The 27,659-nt window shown below is 34.4% G+C and overlaps 1 protein-coding gene across 4 annotated transcripts in view; it reads left to right on the plus strand.

Annotated features, from left to right (window-relative positions):
* LOC145293230 (centrosomal protein of 89 kDa-like) overlaps window positions 1–27,659 on the plus strand; it is a 146,647-nt gene that overhangs the window by 97,072 nt on the left and 21,916 nt on the right. For all 4 annotated transcript variants that reach the window (XM_080139815.1, XM_080139809.1, XM_080139790.1 and 1 more), the window contains exons 10-16: window positions 2,068–2,183; window positions 12,669–12,849; window positions 14,822–14,885; window positions 17,907–18,010; window positions 19,687–19,774; window positions 22,077–22,166; window positions 23,398–23,423. In XM_080139815.1, coding sequence (XP_079995941.1) covers window positions 2,068–2,183; window positions 12,669–12,849; window positions 14,822–14,885; window positions 17,907–18,010; window positions 19,687–19,774; window positions 22,077–22,166; window positions 23,398–23,423 — 669 coding nt within the window. The remainder of the gene's footprint in view (window positions 1–2,067; window positions 2,184–12,668; window positions 12,850–14,821; window positions 14,886–17,906; window positions 18,011–19,686; window positions 19,775–22,076; window positions 22,167–23,397; window positions 23,424–27,659) is intronic.

The following is a 27,659-nucleotide window of genomic DNA, read 5'->3' on the forward strand; positions in this document are numbered from 1 at the left end:
AGACTGAAGCTTATATGACAGTTCAGGACCTATCAGATTGGCAACTCTCTTTTGAACCTTGTCTAGGAGCGAGAGACTTGTGGCAGATGCACCAGCTCAAATATGACAACAATACTCCATACATGGGCGAATGGTGGCCTTATAGAGGTACAGGATACTTTCGGGCATTAGTAGCTTTCTAGCACGGTAGAGAGAACCTACCTTCTTCGCAGCGGTCCTGGCAATACTCTTAATGTAATTGTTCCAACTCATGTTTCTTGTAAACGTTAGGCCGAGGAGTTTAAAAGATGTACTTTCAGATAAAGAGTCATTGGCCATTAGCTATTGGCGGTAGAGAAGGTTTTTTGTAATTATTGAAGGAAACAAGTTTAGTCTTGGCAGCATTGAATGTGACCATCCATTTTTGTCTCCATTCCACTACAGATCGGAGGTCATCCTCTAGTGTTTTTGCCATTTCTTTAGATATGTATTCATTTGTTTTCCTGTTGTGTCTGTTATAGAGCGTGGTGTTGTCAGCATATATACCCATCTCACAGACAATTTTGTCAGGGTGGTCATTTATGAATATTAGGAACAATAGAGGTCCAAGAATAGACCCTTGAGGCACTCCCGCATTTATATCATATTGTTTAGATGTATGACTGTCAAGGACAACCTGGATTTTTTTCTTATCTAAGAAGGATTTAATTATGTTATGTATTCTTCCAGTGATCCCGAATGATCTTATTTTCCTGAGAAGACCTTCATACCCTATCAAAAACGTTAGCTATATCTAGAGCTACTGCTCTACTCACCCCCGCTTTTTCCAGTGAATGGTATATATGTTCTGAGATTACAGTTAGGATGTCTGCTGTGGAACGGGCTTGCCTAAATCCATATTGTTGGTCAGTCAGAAGTTTAGCATCTGTAAGGTGATGGACTAGAGCTTGGTTAATTATGGTCTCGAATATTTTGGCGAAAAGTGGGAGGAGGCTAATGGGCCGATAATTTACTGGGTCAGTTCTTTCGCCAGAATTCTTAAAAACTGGTATCACAGAAGCAGTTTTTCAGCAGTCAAGAAAGCAAGATCCATTAAGGCATTTGTTGTAAAGTTTGGAGAGAACTGGAGCTACTTCGGCGGAACACTTTTTTAATAGCACAGCTGGGATGAGATCAGGTCCACATGCTTTTGCAGTGTAAAAATTTCTTATGATAGCATGCACCTGAGAAGGGGTGATTTTCAAATCGTCTAGTGTGGCATCTGTCCGCAAAGGAAAGGGAGGGGGTGGTTAGCAGCGTACAGTGTGGAGTTGGAGGCAAACCGACTGGCAAGCATATTAGCCTTCTCAGTTGCAGAGCAAACAACCTCATGATTGTTGGATAGTGGGGGAATTGTTGATTGCCCATTATTTATTTCTGATTTAAGAAATACATTTTGAATGGCTAGAGTCCCTGTTTTCAATCTAAGGTTGTTTTTTTTTTCCAAGTTCATCTGGGCAAAGTTGACTAATCAATTTGGTTGCAAATCCAGCTGCTTGCATCCCATGCCAAAGTAGATTACTCTGACAGTGACAAGGAAACTGTTTAATCATCAAAAATCTTTTCTTTTATTGAGCCATCATTTGCTCCCTCTCTCTCTCATTGCAACATAGTATATCCAATTTTATAACTTTTCCTTCTTCTCTCTTTTTCTCCTCTCCAAAACAAAGATAGTTGTAAATCAATATCCTTTCTCTTTTCCCCTTTCGCTTCTCTCCACCAAATCCACGTTTCCCATGTAACAGAGAATGCCAGGTTCACTTGTGAAACCCATTTTTCACTAATCCATCAGAAAGACCTCAGTTAATCTTCATGACCACCCCCTACTCTTACTAGTTGATCTTTTCCAGCCACTTCTGGGAACTAGAGCTTTGCATGTTTCAATAATAATTTGTGAAAATCCACCAGCAGGGTCTGTTGATTTCGCCTGGGATCCATAATATTGCCACATAATACATTTTCTCTTTCAAATTCTGAATTGTGCTTATGAATTATAAAATGTTTCCATTGGAAAATGTATTATGTTTTTGTTTATTTTGTTTTTGTCAGGTCCATTATGGAACAGCGGCTTGATTTACTCACATCGGAAAATTTGATTCTCTTGGAGCAGATAAAATCCGAAAAGACAAAGAACAGAGATATTGTATACACGCACTCATCAGAAGGTTAGGAGGTTACATTTTGGGTTTAATTTCTTGCTTTTTCTGTTTTTAAATGGAATTTTGGTTCTTGACCTGAATCCCCCCCCCCATATTAAAAATTAAAATTAAAGAAAAATCTGTATGATATACGTACCTGTGGCAAAACAAAAATATTATATTCTAAAAATCACATGAATTAATCAAGTAGTTCTATTTTTAAATAAGAAAATTAAATTTTATGAGTAGCCAAGGAGTGACAATCCTGTCTGCCATTTTGAAAAAAAATCTTAAAATACAAAGGAGATGACTCACTAATAGTTTATACTTACTAGATTTAGGTTGTAAGGCCTACAAATTTCCATGAATCGCTTTAAAATGATTGTCTTTTTAAAAATGCAACTACTCAATCAATTTATGTGATTTTCGGCATATTTTCGTTTCATCACGAGTACACACATTGAGATTTTTTCTTTTCTTTTCTTTTTAATATAGGGGGAACTCTGGACAAGAATCAAAATTTTAGTACTTTGGTGATACCAGTAAAGCACAGGGAGGAGCTGATGCTGGTGTGTTAAGAGTAGCTGATGGTTAAGTTTAGAGAACCTTTACTTTTAGTCTATCAAGCATGAATGTGTAATGTGAATCTTAGACAGGCTTATAGGAAGATTAAATCTGGACAGTATGAAGAGATGTGTGCAGAATAAGAGACTTTGATGGTATGGTCAACTTGAAAGATGGATGAGTGTCCCGGGCACAACATTAAACTGCGACCACTGGTGCTACCAGATCAGGCTGTCTAGTGGCTTCCTGAGACAAAATGCACCTACACTAAATTTCTGTTTTTGTTTTCTATTCTCTTTTGTAAAACTTAATTGTATTTTACAAAAACAAAAACAGCCCCCTTCCTCTCCTTTTTTTTTTCTTCCCTACTTCTCAACCCTGTCGGTGGGGCATTAGAATACACTGACTGTCCCCCTGCAGAGAGTAAAAGCCTCTCAAAGGGGCCACCTGTTGGCCGTGGGTGGCGACCCGTAATGACTCGGAAAAGGATCCTGGTGGCTGAGCAACTGATGTCTAGGGAGATTAAAGATATCAGTTGCAATACTCCACTTTGGCCTCGTACAAGGCTAGACGGGCAGTCGGAGGGGCCCGATCCAATCAATCGGCTAGTTACGTTAAGCCCTAACACATCTTCTACTTTTCTGTCAATTTCCTCTAAACCGTAACGAATACAGTTCTACCCTATACCACTATAAACTATATACATATTTTCCCCTCTTTTCCATGTGTTAGAAGGCGGTGGCTAGGGTCAAATGTGCCAAATGATTAAAGTCATGACATGGCTGTATAGTGCCGGAAGTTACCACAAATGACTTGGATTGTGTAACTAAAGGATTATGGGTGCTCATGGCTCCCATTTGGAACATGTATACTGTTTATGTAGCTCTGGCATGACAAGGTGAATGGGTTTCCCCCTTAACATGCCCCAATATTGGACTCCGAGGTGGGTGAGGAGCATAAACAATAAATTTAAAATGTATATATACATGGCAAACTATAAAAACTCCAAGCGGATAGTTCAGATAATGAACTATATCAAACATCCTCAAAATTTATTGTATTGGAATCTACTAAAGAAACCAAAATAACTGACTTATCACCGTTTATTATACATAAAATTATATCGGCATATATTACCTCCAAAAATGTAAAAACTTTAAAAAATAAAACCCTACTGGTGGAAGTGGAAAGAGAAAAACATGCCACTTTTCTCCTAGGAATGAAAACTTTCCACAACATAAATATCAAAACTTATCCACACAAGAATCTGAATACATCCAAAGATGTAGCAAAATCGAAAAACCTATCAATGTGCACTACTGAAGAGATAACAAAAGAACTTAAAAACCAAGCAGTAATAAACATTAAAAGAATTACAATAAAAAAGAAAATCAGACTATACATATGAACACTTACTTGCAGTTTGATAGATCTACTATCCCAAAGGAAATCAAAATTGGGTTCAACGTTGAAAAAGTTGAACCCTTTATACCAAACCCACTTCGGTGCTTTAAATGCCAGAAGTTTGGGCACCATGAGGATGCATGTAGGGGACGAGCAGTGTACAGCAGATGTGGCCAGAAAGATCCAGACCACACTGTCAATGACTGCAATCTTGATTGCAAATTTGCAAATTGTGGAGAAAATCATCCTGCTTATGCTAGAGCATGCAGAATCTGGAAGAAAGAAAAGGAAGTGTCAATAAAACATACCAAAAACATCTCCTTCCTCGAAGCCAGGAAAATAGTAGATAGATACATGAAGGAAAAGACATACTCTCAAGTCACCTCAAGTTGTATATCATCCAACATCACTAATCAAGACTCCAAATACGAAATACTAATAAACAAATTGTTACAATTGGGACCAAACGACTGGCCCAAATTTATAAATGAGATCAAACCAAACATGTCATCAAAAATTAATCATCCCATTAAATCATCAACTAATGCTACCAATAAAACAAATTCTCAACCAAAATCAGAACATCCAAGAAAACAAAGTCGATCAAAAGAAAGACCACAAAAATCACCAGTACGTTGTGCAGATGCTGAAAAAGACGAAACTAAGGAAAAACAAAATCAGTTAAAAGAAAGACCACACAAGTCACCAATACGTCTTCCCCGTGATGACAAAAACACACTTGAAAAACAAACAAAAAATACATCTACCAAAAAACAAAATAATATAAAGAAATGACCACAAACAGAAGCCACTGCAACTACTACAAATAGATTGACAGAATTAGAAGACATGGAAACTGAAATTACTCCTCAAACCCCCCAAAAAATCATTATGAATTACAAGATAATCCAATGGAATTGCTGTGGATTGAAGGCAAATTACAATGAAATTTTATTGTTGCAAAACAGATATAATCCTTTGATTATTTGTCTCCAAGAAACCTTCCTTAAGAATGAGGACAATTTGATTATAAGACACTATCAACAATATAACTACATTCATAATACAGGACTTAGAGCCTCTGTTGGTGTATCAGTGTTCATTAAAAATAACATACCCCAGAGCCAAATTGAATTAAAAGCAAATTTGCAAGCGGTTGCCATAAGAGCAACTTTACACAAACCGATAAGCATTTGTTCTTTATACATACCTCCACATGAACAAATAGATGAAAATGAATTGGAGAACTTAATAGAGCAAATACCCAAACCCTTTATTTTCCTAGGGGACTTAAATAGTCACAATACCTTATGGGGATGCAAGGAAACGGATAGAAAGGGAAAGAAAATTGAAAATCTAATAAATAAAAATAATCTATGCTTGTTCAACCAAAAAGAAGCCACTCACATCAATCCAACAAATGGAACGCTTAGTTCGCTTGATTTAACTATATGTGACCCTTCCACTTATCTGGATTTTCTTTGGAACATATTCAATGATGTTATCACTACCCAATCATTCTCAAAAGCCATGAAAAAATATTTGAACATCCACCAAGATGGAAACTTAACAAAGCCAGCTGGGAAAAATTCAAGAATCTCTGCTCAGAACAATTGACAAAAAACAACATCGATACAATCGAAATATTTACACAAACATTAATATTAATAGGAGAAAAGTGCATTACCAAAAACACTACTTCAGGAAAAAAGAATAGACCATGGTTTAACAAAGAATCAATAAATCTATGAAAAGCAGCACTAAGAAAATTTAATAAAGAACCAACAAGAAGCAACTTAATTGAATACAAATTGCATAGAGCAAAATCATGTAGAATAATAAAGAAAGCCAAAAACGAATGCTGGCAAGAATATGTCAGCAAGATCAATGTTTCCGCTAAACCAAAGACAGTTTGGGAAATGGTTAAAATAATTTCTGGAAAACATAACCCAATACCAATTAAACATCTTTTTACTGAAAATACTAAAATAACAGAAACGAAGGCTATAGCGAACAAATTAGCCAAAACATTTTCAGAGAACTCTTCAAAAACCTATAACAAAGAATTCCAAACTATCAAAACAAAATATTGAAAATTACAAGCTAAACTTCAATTCCAAAAACTTTGAAGAATATAATAAACCTTTTTCACTAAGAGAATTGGAAAATTCCATAAACAAATCGCACAACACAGCCATAGGACCAGATGAGGTCCACTATAGTTTTTGGAAAATACTTCTAAAAACTTCATTGGAACTTTTACTAAAAATCTACAATGACATCTGAATAAAAAAGAAGTTCCCAGAATCTTAGAAACATACAACGATTATTCCAATACCCAAATCAGGAAAAGATTCTTCAGATCCTGGAAATTATTGACCAATTTCACTAACAAGTTGTATGTGCAAAACATTAGAGCGAATGGTAAATCATCACCTAATTTGGTATTTAGGAACAAACAAATAACCAATGCACAGTGTGGTTATCATAAAAATCGTGGATGTCTTGACCATTTGGTCAACTTAGAATATTATGTCAGAGAAGAGGGGAACACGCCACAACTGTCGTTTTCAATCTAGAAAAAGCTTACGATACTACCTGGAAATTCGAAATTATGAAAGATCTATTCGACTTTGGACTTAAAGGTAAACTTCCCGAATTTATTCAAAATTTTTTAATGAACAGAACCTTCAAGGTACACATAGAGTTTACTCTAAGCAATATAAATAAACAGGAGGAAGTATATTATCAACAGCCCTATTTAATATAAAAATCAACAACATAATAAAGGAACTTACTCCCAACATAAATAGAACATTGTACGTGGATGATTGCTCTATAAGCTATCGTTCCAAGCAGATCCATATTATTGAAAGAAAATTGCAACACAGCATAAACAAAATGAATAAATGGGCAAAAGAAAATGGTTTTAAATTTTCAAAAAATAAAACCAAATGCATTCATTTTTGTAATCAACACAAATTACACAATGATTCCAAATTACAACTCGATGGAGAAGATATCCCCTTTGTTGATAAATACAAATTTTTAGGAATGATTTTTGATAAAAAACTAAATTTTATTCCCCACATAAACTATGTTAAAAAAAATGTAATAAAGCATTTCTGCATGTTGTGGCTCATACAAACTGGGGAGCTGACAGGCAAACCTTGTTAAACCTGTACAGATCCCTAATTCGATCAAAAATTGACTATAGCAGCTATATATATCAAGCAGCAAGAAAATCCTATATTAAAATTTTAAATCCCATTTATCATACAGGACTGAGACTTGCACTGGGAGCTTTCAGAAAATCTTCAGTAGAATGTTTGTATGCTAAAGCAAATGAGCCTCCACCTAACCTCAGATATAACAAATTAGCACTGCTATATTATACAAAATTGAAGGCAGATCCCGACAATCCTGTGCACAACTGCACTTTTTATCCCAAGTATAAACATTTATTTCAACAAAAAGAAAAAGCTATTAAAACCTTTGACCTACGAATGGAACCCATTATTGAAGAAGCAGAGATCCCGATAACAAAAATTCACAAAACATTTACTTCAAAAATACCTCCTTGGAATATTATAGTATCAAATGTTGACTTTAGTCTTAGCAAGCACTACAAAAGAAAAACTCACTCCTGTTTATCAAGAAGAATTTGAACAAACCAAATACAATTATCCTAAACATGCATACATCTTTACGGACAGCTCAAAACAGGTAGATGCAACAGGCAGCGCAGCTGTATATAATAAAATTTTTTTTAAAAAGCATCTCTTGAAAGAAACCTCAATCTTTAATGCAGAGGTTTGTGCAATAGATTTAGCTGTCTATATATAACTTTCACATATATTGTGGCGTGACCGCCTAGGGGAGCAATATTTCTCCCTATTGGGGAGATTAAGACCCCCTAAAACACTGAGTAAGGCCGGGTAATTATGCTGATATTGTCTGTTAAGCGTTAATTGGATCCCGGACAGCGGTGGGTAACCTATCAAGGGGATGAATTCATTGTGTTGTATTGTTGTAAAACAGATCTATATTTTATTGTTTGAGAAAAGTGACAAGTGATGTCAGATTAAAGTTAGAATGAAATCATACATTCGTTCTTGGCCTGACAAACCCGAGCTCAGGATGTCTTTCATCTCCAGGGATAACAACACAAAATATGTAATTTTCTCTGACTCGCTATCAGCTATAATAGCAATAAAAACACAAAAATCTAACAACCCATTGTTAGTAAAATTACAGGCTAGAATAAGTGAATTTTTAAAAACAAAAGAAATTGTGCTCTGCTGGATACCTAGCAACATCGGTATCAGAGAAAACGAATTGGTAGACACAGCAGCAAAGGCTTCTCTAAATGAAAATCAAGATGAAAACTTTAAAGTCCCCTATACGGATTTAAAAAAAAATATAAATGAATGTATTAAAAAACAATGGCAAATTTATTGGAATGGTTACACTAACAATAAACTATATGTCATTAAACCAACAATTGGTAATTGGCAACAACATTCCATAAAAAATAGAAAGGAAGAGGTTGTATTAACGAGATTGCGTATAGGTCACACATACCTAACCCAATCATATTTACTTAAAGGAGAAGACCAGCCAATGTGTGTTGCATGTCAGGTTCCACTGACAACAAAACATTTTCTTACTGAATGCATTGATTTTCTGCCTATAAGACAGCAATATAAAAGAACTTTTCAAAAACATAAAAGTCGAACACATAATCGATTACCTTAAAGAAATTGGTATATATACAAAAATATAGATTTTCATATACATGTGAATAAGCAAGACAATTTCATACAAATCGATACGAATTAGTATTTCTAAACTAATCCTTTGCACTCTTAATATACATAAGTATAATTAAATAAAATTTTACTTTCTTATACAAATTAACACAAACGCGGTCCTGGATATGACCTTAAACTATATCCGATGGTCAGAGCCCCAGCTTGCAGGCATTAGGGAGTGTGGAGCCACCCTTTAATTGCCATTGCTCCCAGGTCCACTCTGACCCGGAGTGGTAGCACCTGTTAGGATCCCAACTATGGGTTAAATAGAATACGACTTAAAAACAAATATACTATAGTAAAAAATCGTTCTTCAAAATCACCAGATTCGGCATTAAATAACCTGAAAAGGGTTGATATGCCGTAAAAAAAAACAAAAAAACAACCAACCAACAAACGCAACTACACCTTAGTAGTAAATATTTACTAATACAAATTTAACACACATAATGAAAATTTATTTTAAATATTTTTACACAAATATAACACTTTCATACAAATTTACACAAACGCAACTACACCTAAGTAGCAAATATTTATCATCACAAATTTACACACATAACGCAAATTCATATTAAATTTTTTTTTATTGCAAATTTACTTGCTTTCTAATACATTTCAAGCATTTACTTTTTTTTAATTTTGTACTGAAACGTTTACGAATCTAATTAAATTTTAATGCAAACTATATTTTAACTATAAATATATTTATTCACATATTTTTGTTTATAAATAAAAAAAATATAACACTAAACCACAATTCGGTATAAAATAACCCAACAAGGGTGGACATGCCGTTAAACACACACAAAAAAGAAAAGATGTATGAGAGTTCTGGGTTAGATCCTAAACATAAACGTAGATTCCATGAACAAAGCTTCTTTCTTAGAACTGCACGACTGTGGAACTCTGTTCCATTTTCCTGCTTTCCAACTGACTGCAATATGGTCGTCTTCAAGTTCAACATGAACAAGTTCCTGATAAGCCATCCCCTTAAGTGATCCAATTTACCAAATTTTCACTACTAACAATTACTACAAGATTTTCTCATTAACCCTTGTCCTCGAGTGGCGTCTGCGCCTTGATAAGTGGTAACTCCTTTGAGAAAAATGCCAAGGAAAACATGTAAGAAAGTGATAAAAATGGATTTGATAGAAAGAGGGATGAATAAAGACATGGTCAGAGATATGTTAGTTTGGAAGTCAATTTCTAAAAGCTAGCCAGTGCATACCAACATGTAAAGCCAATGTTAAATCACGTATTATTATTACTAGCAGGAGGAAGTCGGGGGGGGGGGGGCTGGCTTGCCCAATCATAAAATATGCTTAAATGTATTTTAATTCAGATTTCCTATTTATTGTTACAGAGCCAATTTTCTGTTGAATATTATTTTGTACCTAATATATAATACATAATATATAATATATAATACTAATTTCCAAAGTTAAAAAAAACAAAATGACTTGGATGCCATCAGTTAGAATTGAAACTAAAACATTTAGTGCTCTGGTCACATTCCCTATCATTTAAGCTATCAACAGATAGATAAGAAAGATTTAAGATTAAACCACTTGAAGCTATGAATGAATTTGCGCATGCGCAAAAGTAATAGGAATATGTCGGCAAGTTGAAATGAAAATTTTGCATTTCTGTATGTGTTATTCATCCATACAAAGATTTTACTCGTTATAAACCACCCTTGATGTATTTGCTGTTAATTTTAGTGTTATGTGACGAGTAGTCTAAAAGTTTATTAGTTAAATATTTTCACACAGACAACATACATCTACTGTTTTATTTATATAGATTATTATTATGATGCTGCAATAGGAATGAAACAAAAACAGAAAGAACACAACCACATGGAATCAAGAAAACTGAAACCGCAAAATACAACCCCATCTTCTCTAAAGAAAAATGGTAGCGTCTATATTGGATGGTGCCACACATAAAATAGTCGTGAAAGGTCTGGGAGGACCCAGAAGGAAGAGCACTAATCAGACCTCCACTGGAACAGTGCAGAGAGGACTGGAACCTTGAGGAAGCTTTTTGCTACCCAAACCCCAAGGTATACCAATGGATGATTCTAATGGTAAGCGGCTGTTGAACTAATGTGAAGTCACCTGTGCTGGTTATCAAGAGAGATGGAGAGCACTGGAAATCCGAGGAGACTTCTTGTCACTCAGACTCTAGGAAACACGACAGTGAACAATCGCTGGTAATGGCTTGCGTGAGAACTCCTAATATTATGATTATGATGATGAATAATGGAATTATTTTATTTTGGGTAAATAATAAATAGATACTTTTAAAATGCTATTTCCATTTTAAAACATATTTCCTGGTTTTTATTTATTTACTGTTTTTATGCTATGGTCATAAAACCGTTAGCAATAGACGGAGGCTACTAAGCTAATTAAGGAATGCATAAAACTTAGGAACATCATGAAACTCCAAAAATGTGACAGTGATACATGTTCATTCACACAATTCTGAGGCAGTACTTTCAGGACTGCAGAACACAGTGTGAAAGAAAATAGCTGGTACATCTCTAAACAAATACCAGTGTGATTATGCAGAGGGTCTAATATGAATGTATATCGCCGCAGGTTTGGTCTTTTCAGGTGCAGCATAGGGCTGTATTTAAGCATTGCGATGGGGCAAAAACTTTGAAATAATCTATAGGCAACAGAAGCAACTGTTACATTTTTGCGATTAGATAGCAGATCTAATCCGAGCAGATCATATACTCCATGAACCGGTTAACATTTTTGTACATTATTTTATTTTCAATTTTTTTGCTGGAAATGGGGTGTCCTATCAGATGCCAGACATTCACCTGTTATTTCAAAGACTCCGACTGAGAGATCTTTTTAGGATTCTTACCATTCTAATTGTTTGTATTTCTCTTGCACTTAGTTCACTGGGTATATTTTCCAAGTAGTTTAAAAAAGATTTATTCTTGAGTCCATTGGCTCTTATGATTAATGGAATGATGAAGATCTTCCTAAGATTCCAGTTTCTTTTCATGTTGTATGACCTTTCTCTCTCAGCTCTGTTTAAGCTGGCATCATGAGGGACACTGACTTCAACTAGAGTTGCTACTCTCTCCCTCTCGTTTAATGCTTAACAGCTGCGTTTTCTTGGTATGTAGCTGTAGAGATTGCATAACCATAGCAAATTGTGTATGGATTTTTTCCAACAATTACTCTTTTGTAAATATTGTTGCTACATTTGGATATTCAATTTTTTACAGAGGGTCCAGTGGAGATATTTACACACTCCGTTGTATCACATTTTATAGTAGATGTCCCTCAACAGAATCGTACAACTGGAGGTCAGGTGGCACACACTCTTTAATTCTCTAGAACCTGCACTGCCAAAAGAAAATTAAATTTGAACAGTACGGAGATGTGTACAAAGCAGGAGATTTTGATGGTACGATCACATTGAAAGAATGGATGAGATTTTTGGGGTTAATAGATGTAGAACATTGAGGTAGCCGATTCAGTTGGTAGAGTAAGGCCCAGAAAACATAGAAGTGATAATAACTTGAGAGAGAGGGATAAATAAAGACTTGACTAGAGATAGGTTAGTTTGGAAGTCAATTTTTGAAAACCATCCAACAAATGTCATGCACGTTAAACCGGATATAATGATGATGATACTTGCATATTGAATGGGTGTGTCTTATGAATGGATTCATTTTTATTTTTCTTCTTTTTTTCAGTCCAAGAATTGAAAGATCATGTTCGACAGAAGAGAGAACAATGCAGTAAACTGGAAGAGGAAGTTGCTCAAGAAATGCAGAAGAACCAGGAACTCAAAATCAGCTTGGATAGATTGGAATCTGAAAACCAAAATAAAATTGCTTTGACAGAACACAAAAATATTCTTGAATCTATCAACAAGTAAGTTGCTTCTTCTTGTTTTGTCCCTATTTACATGTAAAGTTAGGCACAAGATCAATTTTTAACGTAGGGGAAATCCAGCTCTCTAAGAAACTCTGGAGCAGGACAATAATAAAAATTGCCTTAGTTTAGGTGCATTTTTCTTTTGCTGACCAAAGGCAGATCAAATACTTAATCCCAGCCTAAAGGTTAAGACTAGAGTTATGGCAAAAATCAGTGACCCATCAAGAACATTAAGAATCAGAATTTTTTAAATGAACGATTTGCATAACCTCTTGAACAAATGCATAAAATATAATAAAGATTCAGTTTCAAAATAGACCACAAATAACATCTCGATTGTTGTTTGATAAATGAGATAAGATGGAATTAAACAAGTTTTAAAATAATCATGCTTTTTTAAAAAATTTATTATTTTGTTCTAGCTGAGGATGGGGCATTCTACTGAATGCCAGACATTCGCCTGCTATCTCATACATCCCAACTGAGAGATCTTTTAAAAATTTTAATGATCCCTTTAAGTGCAATTGTTTGGGATGTATCATAGTCGGAACTCAGTTAATAGCGCAGGACCCTCAGATTATCTAAGAGGGAGAGACTATTGGTGGATGCACCAGTCCGGATGTGACAACAATACTCCATGCATGGGTGAATGGAGACTTTGCAAATACTTCAATAGAATGTGCTCTGATGAGTTCATTTCACTTTTAACCTCCTGACATACATCCCCTCTCCCCTACAAACCTGTTAGCAGCAAAATTTCAATCTTTCACTATAGACGTCTCTTGTGTCAGAAAGCCTTGTACTTTAATATTTTCTCCCTCTGAATGTTAGACTTTGAAATTTCCTCTCTGTTTCTTGCTTCCCTGACTCTATTAACATGTCAAAATTTAAATGTAACGTGAGCAGATGTCTTTCTTATCTCACATAGTCATGTAGATATGGTCCCAAATAGTAGCTGCTTACATCCGTGGCAATATGCCTTGTTTGAGGTGAACATGAGTAAAATAGAGCTTATCAAGGCAAGGAGCTTCTTCAAAGAGAGAACCATCCATCAGTAGGCAAAATGAAAATCCAAATATTGGTAATGGAAAGAGAGAAACTTGGTTTTAGAGGTATCAAAAGTAAGAAGCCACTTTTTTCCCCCCCCATTGCTCCGGGTCAGAAGATCTTGATTATCAATACTCTTTAAAGCACTGCTATAGACACTTGTCAACAAATGATCTCAGAATATGATTTGAAGGTACTTATTTAAATTAAAAATGGCAGTTAAAAATGAAATAACTAGAAAACTTATGAATATAACTATTACTTATCAGTGAAAAATATTGGTGTTCACAAAAATTACATAAAATTATCAAGTAAAAGTTTAATAAAAAAAATAAAATTAATTTACTATCAATTCCACAAATTCCAAATGACAAGGACACATGGCATGTTTATATTAGTAAAAGGGAGATAATCTTTTACCTTATGCTGGCTTGACATGAATGTCCTTCGAAGTTTGTGGAATTTGAATAGTAAATTAGTTTTATTTATTATTAAAACTGTACTTGATAATTTTTCATGATTTTTGATGTAATATTTTCAACTGATAAAACAAGTATATGCAAAAGTTTTCCTGTTATTTTATTTTCAACTACCATATTTCATATCTCAATATAAATATGCAGCAATTTGGAAGATCATTGATGAAGATAAAGAAGAGGGTCGGACCTTTGAGACATGCCAGCACATTGATAATGTGTGCTTTAGATTTCTGCCGATCGACAACTATTTTTATAGACCTTATAATATTGCTACTTCAGTCCTTGTATGATTCTAATAGTTTGCCGTTAAACTTTCTTGAAAGTTAGTTGCAAAATATTGTTAAAAGAAAAATAATTATCTTGACATGTTTAGAACAATCTTAAATATAAGTAACTTTGAATAAACTTGTCATAACAGTTTTTTTTTTCTTCTTCATTTTGAGGAAGCATCAAGAATTTATTGCAGAACATGAAAAGTCTAAAAGTGAACTAATAGCAAAACTTGAGGTGAGTAAAATAACGCAATTCTCTTTAGGTGCCTTCAATAAGTTTCCAGATTTTTTTCGTATGGGCACTTTTATTAATAATACACACATGAAACTCTTGTCCTCTTTGAAGTAATCTCTTCCAGCTGCAATGCATTTGTACCGCTCCAACAACTTCTGAAAGACGCCATGGAAGTTCTCTTGTGTGAGCGTGTCAATGACCCTTGTCACAGCCTCTTTCATCTTCTCGATTATCTCATAATGACAGCCTCTAAAGTTTTCCTTGAGCTTAGGAAATAACCAAAAGTCACAGGAAGCAAGGACTGTAGGGAGGGTGAAGAACTATCTTGATGCCCATCTTGGTCAAATCGTCTGTGATCTTCTCTGAGCACTCTTGGGACAAACTTCGTGCAAGTCTTCCACATCTTCAGTTCCTTGTGAATAATTGTGCATACAGTTCCCACACTGACATCAAACTGTGCACTTCTCTCTATAGACATACAACAGTCCTTATCCATGAAATTCTTTATTTAGCCAATCAACTGTGGTGTTCTGACACCCTTACTCCTCCCACACCTTTCATCATTCCGCACAGACTACCTTGCAGGACAAAGTGCCCCTCTTTGGGGGTGCTGACTTCTCAATCCTACTCTGCAACCCTGGTGTCACAGTTCTTGTAGAGAGAGAGAAATAAATGCCTTTTAGTTTTTATATGAGTGATGTTTCGAACAAAAGGGAAACTTGTACTCCCTTCGATATAAATACTTCCGACTGACCCGACAAGCAACAAAATCCCACCTTTTAATTGTACAGGTCTCTAGGCACTGGAAAGCTTTCTAATAGTTTCTATCCACAAATTGCTAGATTTTGGAATTGTCTCTCTGTCTCCCGCTTCCCTGACTCTACTAACATGCAGAAATTTTAATGTGATGTGAACAAATATCTTGCTGTTCAACTCCCTACACAGTGTTTTTATAATTCCAAATAGTAGCCTCTTACTTCTATCAATTTATGTGCTTAAAGGTGGCTACAAGCACATTGACAGACTTTCCAATAAGTTAAGCAAGGTCAAGTCTGGTTAGTACTTGCATGGCTGATCATTTGGAGGAAATACCAGGTGCTATATGTAAAATCCAGTCCTGTTGGTCTTACAAGACATGAATTGACTATTAATCTGCAACTTAATGAACATGCCTCAGGCATTTACTTGCCAGTTTTTTTGTGATTAAGGATTGATTTTAGAGAAGAAATCCAAGTGAAGTTGTTTTGAACCAGAGGTGGGTAGAAGACATCTCCTTTTTTATTTTCATGGAAATCGCTCAAGGCAAGGCATAAAGATACTTTATGTAAGGAACTAGCAAGAACAAAAGACGAGATACCTATTGACCTTAGTCTTGAAAATACCAACGTTGTAGGTAGAAGGAAAACAGTGAGCAGGAAAAGATTTCCACAACCTTGCAGTTTTTGAAAAGAAGCTACTGTAATAGGAAGCTGTATTAAAATGAAGTATTAAAACAGCAAATTGGAGATCTCTGGACCAACAAGTCAAACGAGCTGGAACAATGGAAGCTTGGAATAGGTCAGACAATTTTGAGGAACACATGTCATAATAGTATTTGTGGAAAATACTGATATTAGCAACATTGAGGTTGCAGTGGAGAAGAAGGTGTGGGGCAAATCAAATTACAGATATGTTTCTTTATTAATTTATTAAGAACTTTCAAATGAGACACAGATTCACCAGCACAAATATGACCATAGTATTCCATATTGATAGTAGATTTGTAGAGATAGAGAATAGCCTCAGGTGTGAGAAAATATTTAGAGCGATAGAGAGAACCAATTTGATGAGAAGCAGAAAAAGCAATGGATTTAATATATGAATTCCAAGAAAGATTTGATGAGAAAGAAAGGCCCGAAAGTTTTAGAGTCAATTTCTCATTGAGAGCAGAGCCATCCACAAGAATCTCAGGAAAAAACGGATACGTCTGCGATTGAAAGGTAATAGCTGAGTCTTAACAGGATTAAATGAAACAAGCCATTTTTTACTACAATCCATAATAGGATCTGAATCAAATTTTACTTGATTTTATGCAATGCATTATTTTTTTCTTACGTTTTTGCTTTGGCTTGTATAACTGGCATTGCTCAGAGCATTTTTCATTGACAAGAGTTCAAAATCATCTCCAAATTCTAATGAGGAATGATCCCTTATCTTGCTTATAGTCACTTTCTCACAGAAGGTATTTTGATAGTCTCTCTCTACTCAATCGTTATTTCCATGGAAGGTGCTCGACTGAGCTCTAATCTCTGGTTCTTCCTGTAATATGTTCACAGCAAGCATTTGTTTTACTAACTCAACAAAAAAAAAACTCTCCTTTCTTCCTCCATATGCCTAGCATCAGATGGAATTTCCATGAACTGAGCTTTTTCGCAAGGGCTTCCTATCTGTATAAAATATTGCCACAGGATTGCTCCCTAGCAGATTACAACATGATCACCTTCAAATCCAATGACGTTTCTGAATTTTTGAGATGAGCATTGGTTATTCGTATTATTTGAATTCATCAGACTACTGTTCTCATCTTCAGTGTGATTTTCCCACCATTTTGGTCGTTTTAACTGCTTCTTCAGGTATATCTTGTCGAACTCAGGGATTTGGACAGAATTCCCCAGTTCGACAAGATACACCTGAAGAAGGTCAGAGGTTACATCAACCAAAATGTTGTGAAAATTACACTGAAGATTAGAACAGTAGTCTGATGAATCCAAATAATATGAATTCAAATCTAATGTCCACAGATTTCTGCCAACTATTCAAACTTTGTCCATTCCATCAATCTTCTTGTAAAATTCTTCATTTCTAGACTGACAATCATTCCATCCCATTAATACTTATCCTTGACTGGCTTTTAATCTTGATAAGTGGTGATTCTTCAAGTAAAAAAAGATAAAATTGCAATTATTGATTGTGCTCATATCTGTTTCTTCAACTTTGATAAATACAGATTGCAAAGTTCCTAATGTTTTTCTTTTGTTTCAGTCATGTTATAAAGACAAAGAAACATTTCTTGATGTCCAGGCTCAATGCAAGGATAAAATTGAACGAATGCATAACACTATAAAGTCCCTAAAAACAAAAACAAAGTGAGTTCATTTTATTTGTTATTTGTTTAATTGTAAAAGGTAAATAAGACGATTGATTGAATGATTAGATTTTATTTCAAATGAAGAAATTGTTATCATAAAAACATAAAGGACTACCAAATCATCATCTTCTTTTATATAAAGTCAAGTAAGATTTTCCTCTATTTTATTGATCAGTATAGCTTCATAAATAAAAACTATATAAAAATCTTCTTTGTATACTATTCGGTTAATTATTGTTATATGTTTTAAAAGAAAAAAATTAGTTTTGTTGAAATTCATTGATTTTTATGCTTTATCTAATCAACTGTTTTCTCTAAGATTACTAAATTCAGCACAGGAGTAGGAGTAACTAATCCCCACAGTTCTAAGTCCTCATCTTTTTGACCTATAACACTGGAAAAAATAATGTGGTATAAATTTGATTAAAGTCACTTTTTCGTATTACATTGTGGCATGGTCTCTGGCTTTGGTAGGGTCATTTTGGATGATGATAGTATCTTTGGGTATAGCTAAGAACCATACCAATATTTGTTCTCAATTGTTTATAAAAGTTATGTCTTAGAGAAGGAAGAAAATAAAGGACATCTACAGAAATGCATGCATAGAAAAATGGAAATAAATAAAACATTGAAAGAAAAGAGGGGTCACCAAGTGCTACCTAAAACATAAACAAAGTTTTGTAAATGCAAAAATTGAGAAAAACGAAATAACATAACAGTTTTACAATTTTATGAGAATAAAAAGTATTTTCAATTTGTAAATGTTCATAATGAAAACGTGTTTGGTAAAGAAAATTGAGTGAATAGTCACAAATAAAAATGTTCATAGTGTGAATATATGTGTGTAAGTAATAGATGTATGTAAGTATTTGGCAGTGTAGCATTATGTATGTATGTGTGTTGGTTTACCTTGTTCTTGTTAGTACATGTATAGATGTGCACTAGTTGATGGAGGTTGGTACATGAGTCTTTTATTCATTTTTTTTTCTGACTAGCATTCTCGGCTGATAGTGACATTTTTCGGTTCTTCCATCTGGCCAGTAAAGTCTCTTTTTTTGTTAACTGGGTCTTATACAGCACAACCACGTTGACACACCCATTTTTACCAGATCACCGAAGTTAAGCAACAATAAGTCTGGCCAGTAACAGATAGGTGACCATTTGGGAAGGCTAGGCATTATATGTACCATGCCGTCATAGAAATTTCCAGGTTGGTATCTGGCGGTGCATTTAACTCACAGAAGGCGGGGGGATGCACCCCCAAATCGAGACGGAAAGCAACAGGGAAACTACCATCTTTAGTTGTCTTTCCGAGATTACCATGTCTCTACAATTTGGAGAGGCATGGTCACCGATGCTGTTAAAACAACATAGCCACTGCATGCATGCAGGTCTTGTAGGAGTTTTTAGGTTTACACTAGCTTATTACTTTCACGTAGATGTGTTACTTTTTGTGATTTGAAACGATTTTCATTGGTTGAATATACTTTGAGTCAACACGTTCCTGTAAAACATTTTATATATAACTTTTATGCATGCTCTGGGATTCTGCATGAAAAGTTACATTTGATTCGCTTAAACATGATTTGATGCAGCCATCTCTGTGTTTAGAAGAGCAAACAAATTTTCTCTTTTATATATGGAGACATATTGTCTTACTTTTTATATTATCAGAGACACTGAAATGGCAAATCGAAAACTTGTTGAAGCTTTGAAACTGACACAAAACATGGAATACCTTTCTCAAGAACAACTGCAAAAAGTAAGTTCCATTTCTTTATAATCCTATTTTGATTTCTGTTTACCTCCTTAAGGGAGATGGAGAGTCACAGATCATGTAATGGATACCAATTTATAATATGGAATCAGCATATTCTATTGTGTTCAATTTTTACTGTTGTAGCATTATGAGGATCAATTCTTTGAACCTAGCACATTATGACACGGTTCAAGCCTCCATGAAGAGTTTTTTCCCATCCGGGCCAATTTAGGTCATTGTTGAAAGTAGGATTATATGGCTTGTTATACCATCTTTCTGGGTCAAAATTTAATGAGGAATTAAAAAAAAAAATGTCTAAAATACAAAATATGGCCTGGTTTTGGGGATATGATAACTTTTTCAAAGTGTGGTGTAATATCCCTGAATTCGAGACTGGTTTCTTGAATATGATAATAGCTTCACCCTTTTAACTTATATCTCACTAGAAACCCAAAATTGAACTTTAAAATATTTTGCTTCTTCATTCCAAAAAGACAAGAATTATTGACCAATTTTCAATGCTTATGAAAGATTTTGGGAATATAAGGACTTCAGACGCTTCTAGTAAAATAGAAAATATTCCAATGATTTGTCTAACACCAGAAATAATTAAAACGAATAATTCAAGAAATCAGAAACTTGCAAATTGATTACCTGTTTAGGTTAAGTCAGAAATAACACAAATCATTGCAAAAAAAAGTCACTTTACAAAGAAAAATCGTTTTAATTAAGCACTGTATGACAATCTCATCCCTAAGGCAATGTTATACTGTTGCATGATATACTTGGATTTGACAGAAAGTAGTAATAGAAATTAGAATACTCACAATTGACTTGATGTAGACATTTTATTTGCAAAGTGGTAACATAGAATTACATCTATCAGTCCTAGTCTGATATTGCTTGAGTTTGTGTCACAACTATCATGGACAGAAGTAATATATCTCCATCTTCATTTATGCGGGTTCAAGGTAATGGATCCTCAATGGTAACTCTCTCTCTCTCTCTATTCATATGTATTTCTTCTCCTGACATTTTACAACCATCTCATTATATGTACTGTATTAACAATAAAAAATCTTTAAATGTTGAAACAGAAACTTTAAATGACTTTCTTAAATCGTTTCAAAACCAAAGGTATGTAGAATGAAATAAGGAACATATTCTTTATAGGTTTCATTAACGAATTATTCAGTATATGACAATAGAAATAAAAATAAAAATTTGAAAACATCGAAAACTAATAGAAATTTACGATATACCCAATTGTCTCCTTGCAAGGGTGAGCACTAGTTAGATAGCCAGAAGTACAGAGTGGAAAAATAAAAGTGTTGCCCTAAAGAAAATAATGCTACAGCTTTATTTTAAAACTTTTATTGAAAAAAAATCAATTCAGGTAACTTTATTATGTAGTAGAGCTGACATCTATTCAATATAGCCACCGTCAGCCTCAATCACCACCTAGATATGGGTTTGGAACTGGGAACATGCCTTTTCCACAAGTGCCAGCAGGGGCTTGGCAGATAACGGCGATTAGGCTGGTTTTGGTATTGTGAGAGGTCATGTTGGTGATGTTCTTGACGTATGACCAAACGAAATAGTCAAGCAGATTCAGGTCAAGGGAGGATGAGGAGCTAGTGAAAGAAGGGTACAAAGTTGTAGTACTCCTTCTGAAGCTAAGCTTGGGTCTCTTTGGACTTATAAGCCAGCATTGAGTCCTGTTGCCACACCTAGGGTCTGCCAGCGGCCACCTGACTGCACCAGGAGATCACCACACTCTTCAGCTCATCCAGATACACTTTGGTGTTGACTTTCAAGCCGGCTTTGAAGATGTGAGGTGGCATAATGTGGCCCTTACTTAAAACCACACCAAAGACCATAACCGTGGCTGGAAACTTTGTTTTCATCACTCTGGATACATCTGTTATTTGTGGCAATCCAGTGATGCATTTTGAGGGTGCTGGATGGTCCTGTTGTCATAACTTGGATCAGTAGAAAGCATAAGTTGTATAGTGGTGCATCTCCGATCTCGCTCGTTGAACATTGTGTCACTTTCAGACATGATAGAAGGTTCCTATCGCTCGTAGATCGTCTGCACCAAAAAAAGAAGACCAGTTTTCATCAAACGGAAATGTAATTATGTTGTCTTTTATAGGGCGACAATTTTATTGTTCCACCCTGTATTAGAATAGAAAACATTTTGTGTCCTGCGCTTTCACATGAGGACAATTTAATTATTACATTTTTTAAACGTTTTTTTTTTGTATTCATTGTTGTTGTTTATTGTTTTGTTTTTTCCCTCTAGTTTCGAATCACTGAAGAAGTTGTACAAAAAATCATTGAAAAACAGGCCAAATCGAGCGAGGAAAAGAAACAGATGAAAAATAAAATCAAGGTTAGAATCTAGATTTCTTTATTTCCATTTGATTTCCTAATCTCAAAATACCCAATCACCGATTTGCTTGTGTTATTGTTGTAGAAAAATGGAGCAGAAAGGCTTTGGCGATGAGTGATCACAACAGCTCTATGTCATTTGTTTCATTTTACGTCAGTTAAAGTTATCAGAAGTCAAGGGGTCCCAATTCCTACGGCTAACACTTGATCTTGACTTGATATACATAGATATTCGAATATTCCTTTTAGGTTATCCTTACCTCTCAAACACTGAGTTAGTAAAGAAGTTGAGAACATAATTTTCCTCATTTCTTAATTTCTGAGATGAGGATTGGTTAGTTGTATTATTTGGATTCTTTGGACTACTGTTCTTATCTTGAGTGCCATTTTCACAATGTTTTGGTCGATGTAACCTGGGTAATGACGTCTGCAAGGACCCGTAGCGCAGTGGTTAGAGTACTTGGAAAACTCAATTGAAAAAGTGAAATTCCCCTGAAGGTTTAAGGTTTGTGTGGGTGACCGAAAAATACAATTGAGAACTACTTAAGATCTCTATCCAGTCATGACTGGCAAAATGAGCGCATGCTACTCCCGTGAAGTAAATAAAGGGTTCTATCCAAAATTCCGTCCAAATTCCTGAGTTCAACAGAAACATTCCCAAGTTCAACAAGATACACCAGAAGAAAATAACACTCAAGATGAGATCAATAGTTCAAAGAATCCAGATAATACAAACAATTTTCCTCTCCAATTTAAATTAGTTGTACTTGTGGTCTTTTTTTTTTTTTTTGTATCCCAGGACAAGAATTCCCTTTGTCTGATGGAGTATCCAGCTTTGTGCTGTTACTTGAGGTCACATCACTTGAAGAAGGTGTACCATTCATCGTAAAAGGCAGTATTGGTTAGCAATACTGAAGAGATTTTATTTTGGGCAACAAAATCCTATTTGATTATGAATATTTAATCGGTTTACTTGCAGAAAAAATATCCTCATGCCAGATTTTCTTGACAAACCTCTGTACAGGGAGACCTTAGACACTCGAGGACAGTGTCTTTTTTTTTTTTTTTTTTTTTTTTTACACAGTGATCACCACTTATCAAGGCCCGGAAGCCACTCAGGGATAAGGGTTATTGCAAGTATGTCTAGTAGGCATTCAAGTTCTCTCTATTTTGATAAGTTGGGATTGTTTGATTTGTTTTTCCAAATAAAATTATGTCTTCTTTTTTTTCAGATTTACAAAGAAAAACTTTCAGATGAGTAAGTATTTCATCTTGATGGGAAATTCTTTAATCGTTTGATTTTCTTTTGACAAGATTTTCTTCTTTTCATGTCTCTTCACGATTTTCTCTCCCTTCCTATCTTTGGCTCCTTCTCTCTTTCTCTTCAAATCCTATTTCTCTGTCCTTCTCTCTTTGGTTTTCTCTTTTTCTTTTCGCCTCTCCCTTTTTCTTCACACACTCTCTCTCTCTCTTTCTCCCCCATCAACTCACTATTGTTCTCCATTTCTCTCTCTCTCTTTCTCTTTTTGGCTCCTTCTTTTTCTTTCTCTTTATATCTCTATTTCTCTGGCTTTCTCCTTTTCTTTTTGCCTCTCATTTTGGCTCTCTCTTTCTCTTTCTGCCTGTTTCTTTCTTCAGCTCTCTGTCTGTCTGTCTTTCTTCACCTACCGCCCTCCCTACCTCTCTCTCTTTTCACCTCACACTCTTTCTCACTATCTCACTTTCTCTTTCCCGCTCACTTCCACTCTCTTTCATCTCCTTTCTGTCTGTCCTTTCTTCCATCTCTTCTCTTTCTTTCTTTCCCCCTTCCCCTCTCCGTCTTTCTCTCTTCCTTTTCTCTCTTTTTCCATCCTCCCCTCATCTTAGTTGGCATTACTCTCAGGTCTACTCTTCCACAAAGTAGTAATATCTGTCAAAATAGGATCTGTCCATGAAACTACATCTGATGGTGCGCGCACACACACACATACACATGCGCACACACACGAATGCACACACAGACACACACACATAAACACACACTTAAAGCAAAAACCATAACTATTCGAAGATAGTAAGAACTCAAAGCATAAAGTCACACACACAGACAAACACACACACACAAACACAGACACGCTTAAAGCAAAAACCATAACTATTTGGAGATAGTAAGAACTTGAAGCATAAAGTCACACACACAGACACACACACACAAACACAGACACGCTTAAAGCAAAAACCATAACTATTCGGAGATAGTAAGAACTTGAAGCATAAAGTCACACACACAGACACACACACACACACAAACACAGACACGCTTAAAGCAAAAACCATAACTATTTGAAGATAGTAAGAACTCAAAGCATAAAGTCTTTCACCAAAATCACAGATTTTTGCATTTAATAACTCAAAAAAGGTTGATATACCATCAAAAAAAACATATCCACCATTGTATCAGGTGATAGATGAATCTGGTGTCGAACCTTATAGAACATGTCTAAGTTAATGTTTCTGAAATTTTAATATAAAGATTGATAATTTATAATAATTACATTCTGTTTTCATCTTGGGTGATATTTTCTTCAGACGTGTGTGTGTGTGTATGTGTATAGGCATAATACTCCAGATAATAATAACAGGATAAATCTTAAACTCCTATAACTTCCAAAATATTGATCATATTATAAAACTATTCTCAAATTTATTTGATTAAAATTAGAGATAATTAAGCGAACAAAAAACAAAAAAAAAAAAAAACTGCATTGTTTTGGATAAATAATTTTTAAAAAAGTAAATCTTTTTTTTTTTTTTAATTTTTTTTTATTACATTTTCACCTCAAACAAGGCACAGTGCCACTTTGATGTAGGGGTGGGGGCTACTATCAGGGACATAAGTTTTTTACTTAATACTTTTTACAGAATAATGTGTTTATGTGATGAAACTGATCAATTATATAAACGCACACACTTGGAAGCATACAGTCTCAGAAAACCTGAATAGGCACATGATCAAGTCACACAGTATTTCAGTTCATGACACATGATCCAATAATGTTGTGATTTGAAAATTTTGAGAAATTGCAGTTTTTTTGTCACACTTGTTTTTACTCAGTGAAACATGTCGGACAATGAAAAGGAAGCAGAGTTTAAGGGGTTTCTTCTTTCCAAGGAAATCGTACTCGCAAAACAGGACAGAGTTTTTTTTTTTTTTTTTTTTTTTTACATTTTTGTTGATTAATTTTCGAATCAGAACAATTTTTCTTAAGAATTCTGTCAAGTTGCCGCAAGAACTTGATAATTAAAATACTGTAGAACTGATGATGCAATTAATTTTTCTTCTTCAATCCTTTTATTAAGTAGAGTGAAAAATTCCATAAAATCTAGGAATAGAAATATAGCTGACATGTTCAGGATATGACATGAATTGAAAGTACTGAGTGATATGTAGCGAGACCCACTCTCAATTTCGATGACAATAAAAGTATGGGAGGATAGAGATTCAATGTCTCTATCCACTACGCCACGGGTCCCGAAGGGCGATCAAGGTTGGAATTTTTGGTCTTATAAATCCACGTTTATTCATTATCTGATCTTCCATGGTAGGGTCTGTACCAAATAGTATATATATTATTTTAATTGGAATTCATTATTGAGATGAGTATTATTTATTAATTTATTTATTGAGGACTATTATCCGCATCTTTTTTTTTAGTTGTTTTTTCATGACGTTGAATCTCTACAGTTCCAAGTGAGAATTGTCTGAAAATAGTGGTTTCAATCCTACCCAAAGCTGGCCAGAGGCTTACTTGACCAAAAACGTTGTGAGATGACAACAACTATGGATGGCAGTCATTACTGAGAATGCATATAGGAGATTCAGAGTTCCTATCCCGTCACGGTTACCACCTGACGAAGGCCAGAGGAATAGTTGGCCGAAACGTCATGAAACAACAACTAAGAAAGATGAGATTAATAGTTTGCAATAAATTAATTAACAAATTTGTTGTTAACCAGTAATCTATCTAAATGACTACTTAACATGGTCTTTTGGCTAGAAACAAAATGTAGTATCTGTTCTGATACTACATTTTATCTTTCCTATCCTTGGTCAGTGAATGAGGAATCCCTTAATTTTAAGTTTTTTGTTTCCATCCAAAGTACCCTTTTTTGAGAGCTGAATTTTCCCTACTTTAAAAACCGACCTTGTAACTAATTCTGCCCTCATGGGGAAGCAAGTAAATATGGACTACTCTTTGTTCTAGTCATGGATTTCATATGTAAAGATCATTTAAAATTATAAACCAATATTAAAAGACAAGAGAGCTGACGATGTACCAAAAAAAAAAAGAGAAAAAGAAAGCCATTTTCAAATTGAAAAAAGAAGGAAAATCAACCCAAAATCAAAACAAAAAAAATAATATATGTTAAAATGAGAACTAAATGATTGAATTCAGTATAAAATATATTAAAAAATTTTCTTTTCATTTTTTTCTTAATATATATGTCATATTTAAGTAAAACTAGACTACCCGTGACCCGTTGGGTCAGTATATTATATTAGCTATGGCAGTCATGTATGAGCGTGATACTTGTGACGTAAAGAAAATAGTTTTTGTGACATAACAGAAACATTTCTATGAAAGTATATTAAAATGAAAAAAGAATCTAGATAGATTTCTATGAGTTATTCTGTTTATAATTGTTTATTTTTGAAAAAAAAAAAAAAACTTACAGCCATTAAATTATAAGTGGTTTGCTATACTTATAGGTAAATGTGCACTGAAGATACTTCAAGTTAAATTCAAATTTTGATATATCTTTTTTAAATGAAATTGTTAGTTGAAAGTACGGAATAGTTAAAAACACTCTCTCCATGTTAAGAATGGCTTTTTAAATAGAAAATGAAAATAAAATGTAACTTTTTTCATTTATTTTAAACAAACATTCATGACCCATTGGGTCAAATATTTAATTTATGTTAATAATAAGGTAAATGAAGCTAATTAAGACAATGCGGAAATGAACGATGTTAAAAAAAAAAGCAGAAAGTATTAACAATTGTTTATCTGGATAATTTAAACACAGAAAAAAAAAATTGGGACACTGAAAGCGTACACAGTAAAACAATATGTTTTATTGTGTTGATTATGTTGATTATTTAATAAATTTAAAAAAAAAAAGGAAAAACGTGAGTAAATCGCCGTTGTAAAATGCTCTTATGGTTGTCAACGGGTCAAAGTTGATTTATTTGTAAGAAAATTGTGACAGTATAGTTGCAATACAGAATAGTTGCAAAACATCCCCACCCTTCCCATGTTAAATAATAATTTCTAAATAATAACGCTAATATTTCAGTCTGCAGTTCAAATTCTGCAAAAGTAGCGATTTGTGTTTATTTGTTTATGCTGTTATGGGTTTATGTTTATGTACACATACGCAACTGGAAGTCGTAAACCGGATGTGAGGTTACAACACTCATTACAAGGTCATTTGAGTTTTATAATTATATAGA

The sequence above is a fragment of the Euprymna scolopes genome, chromosome 2, assembly GCF_053919585.1.
Source record: "Euprymna scolopes isolate OS-2025 chromosome 2, ASM5391958v1, whole genome shotgun sequence".
In the NCBI taxonomy this organism is placed as follows: domain Eukaryota; kingdom Metazoa; phylum Mollusca; class Cephalopoda; order Sepiida; family Sepiolidae; genus Euprymna; species Euprymna scolopes.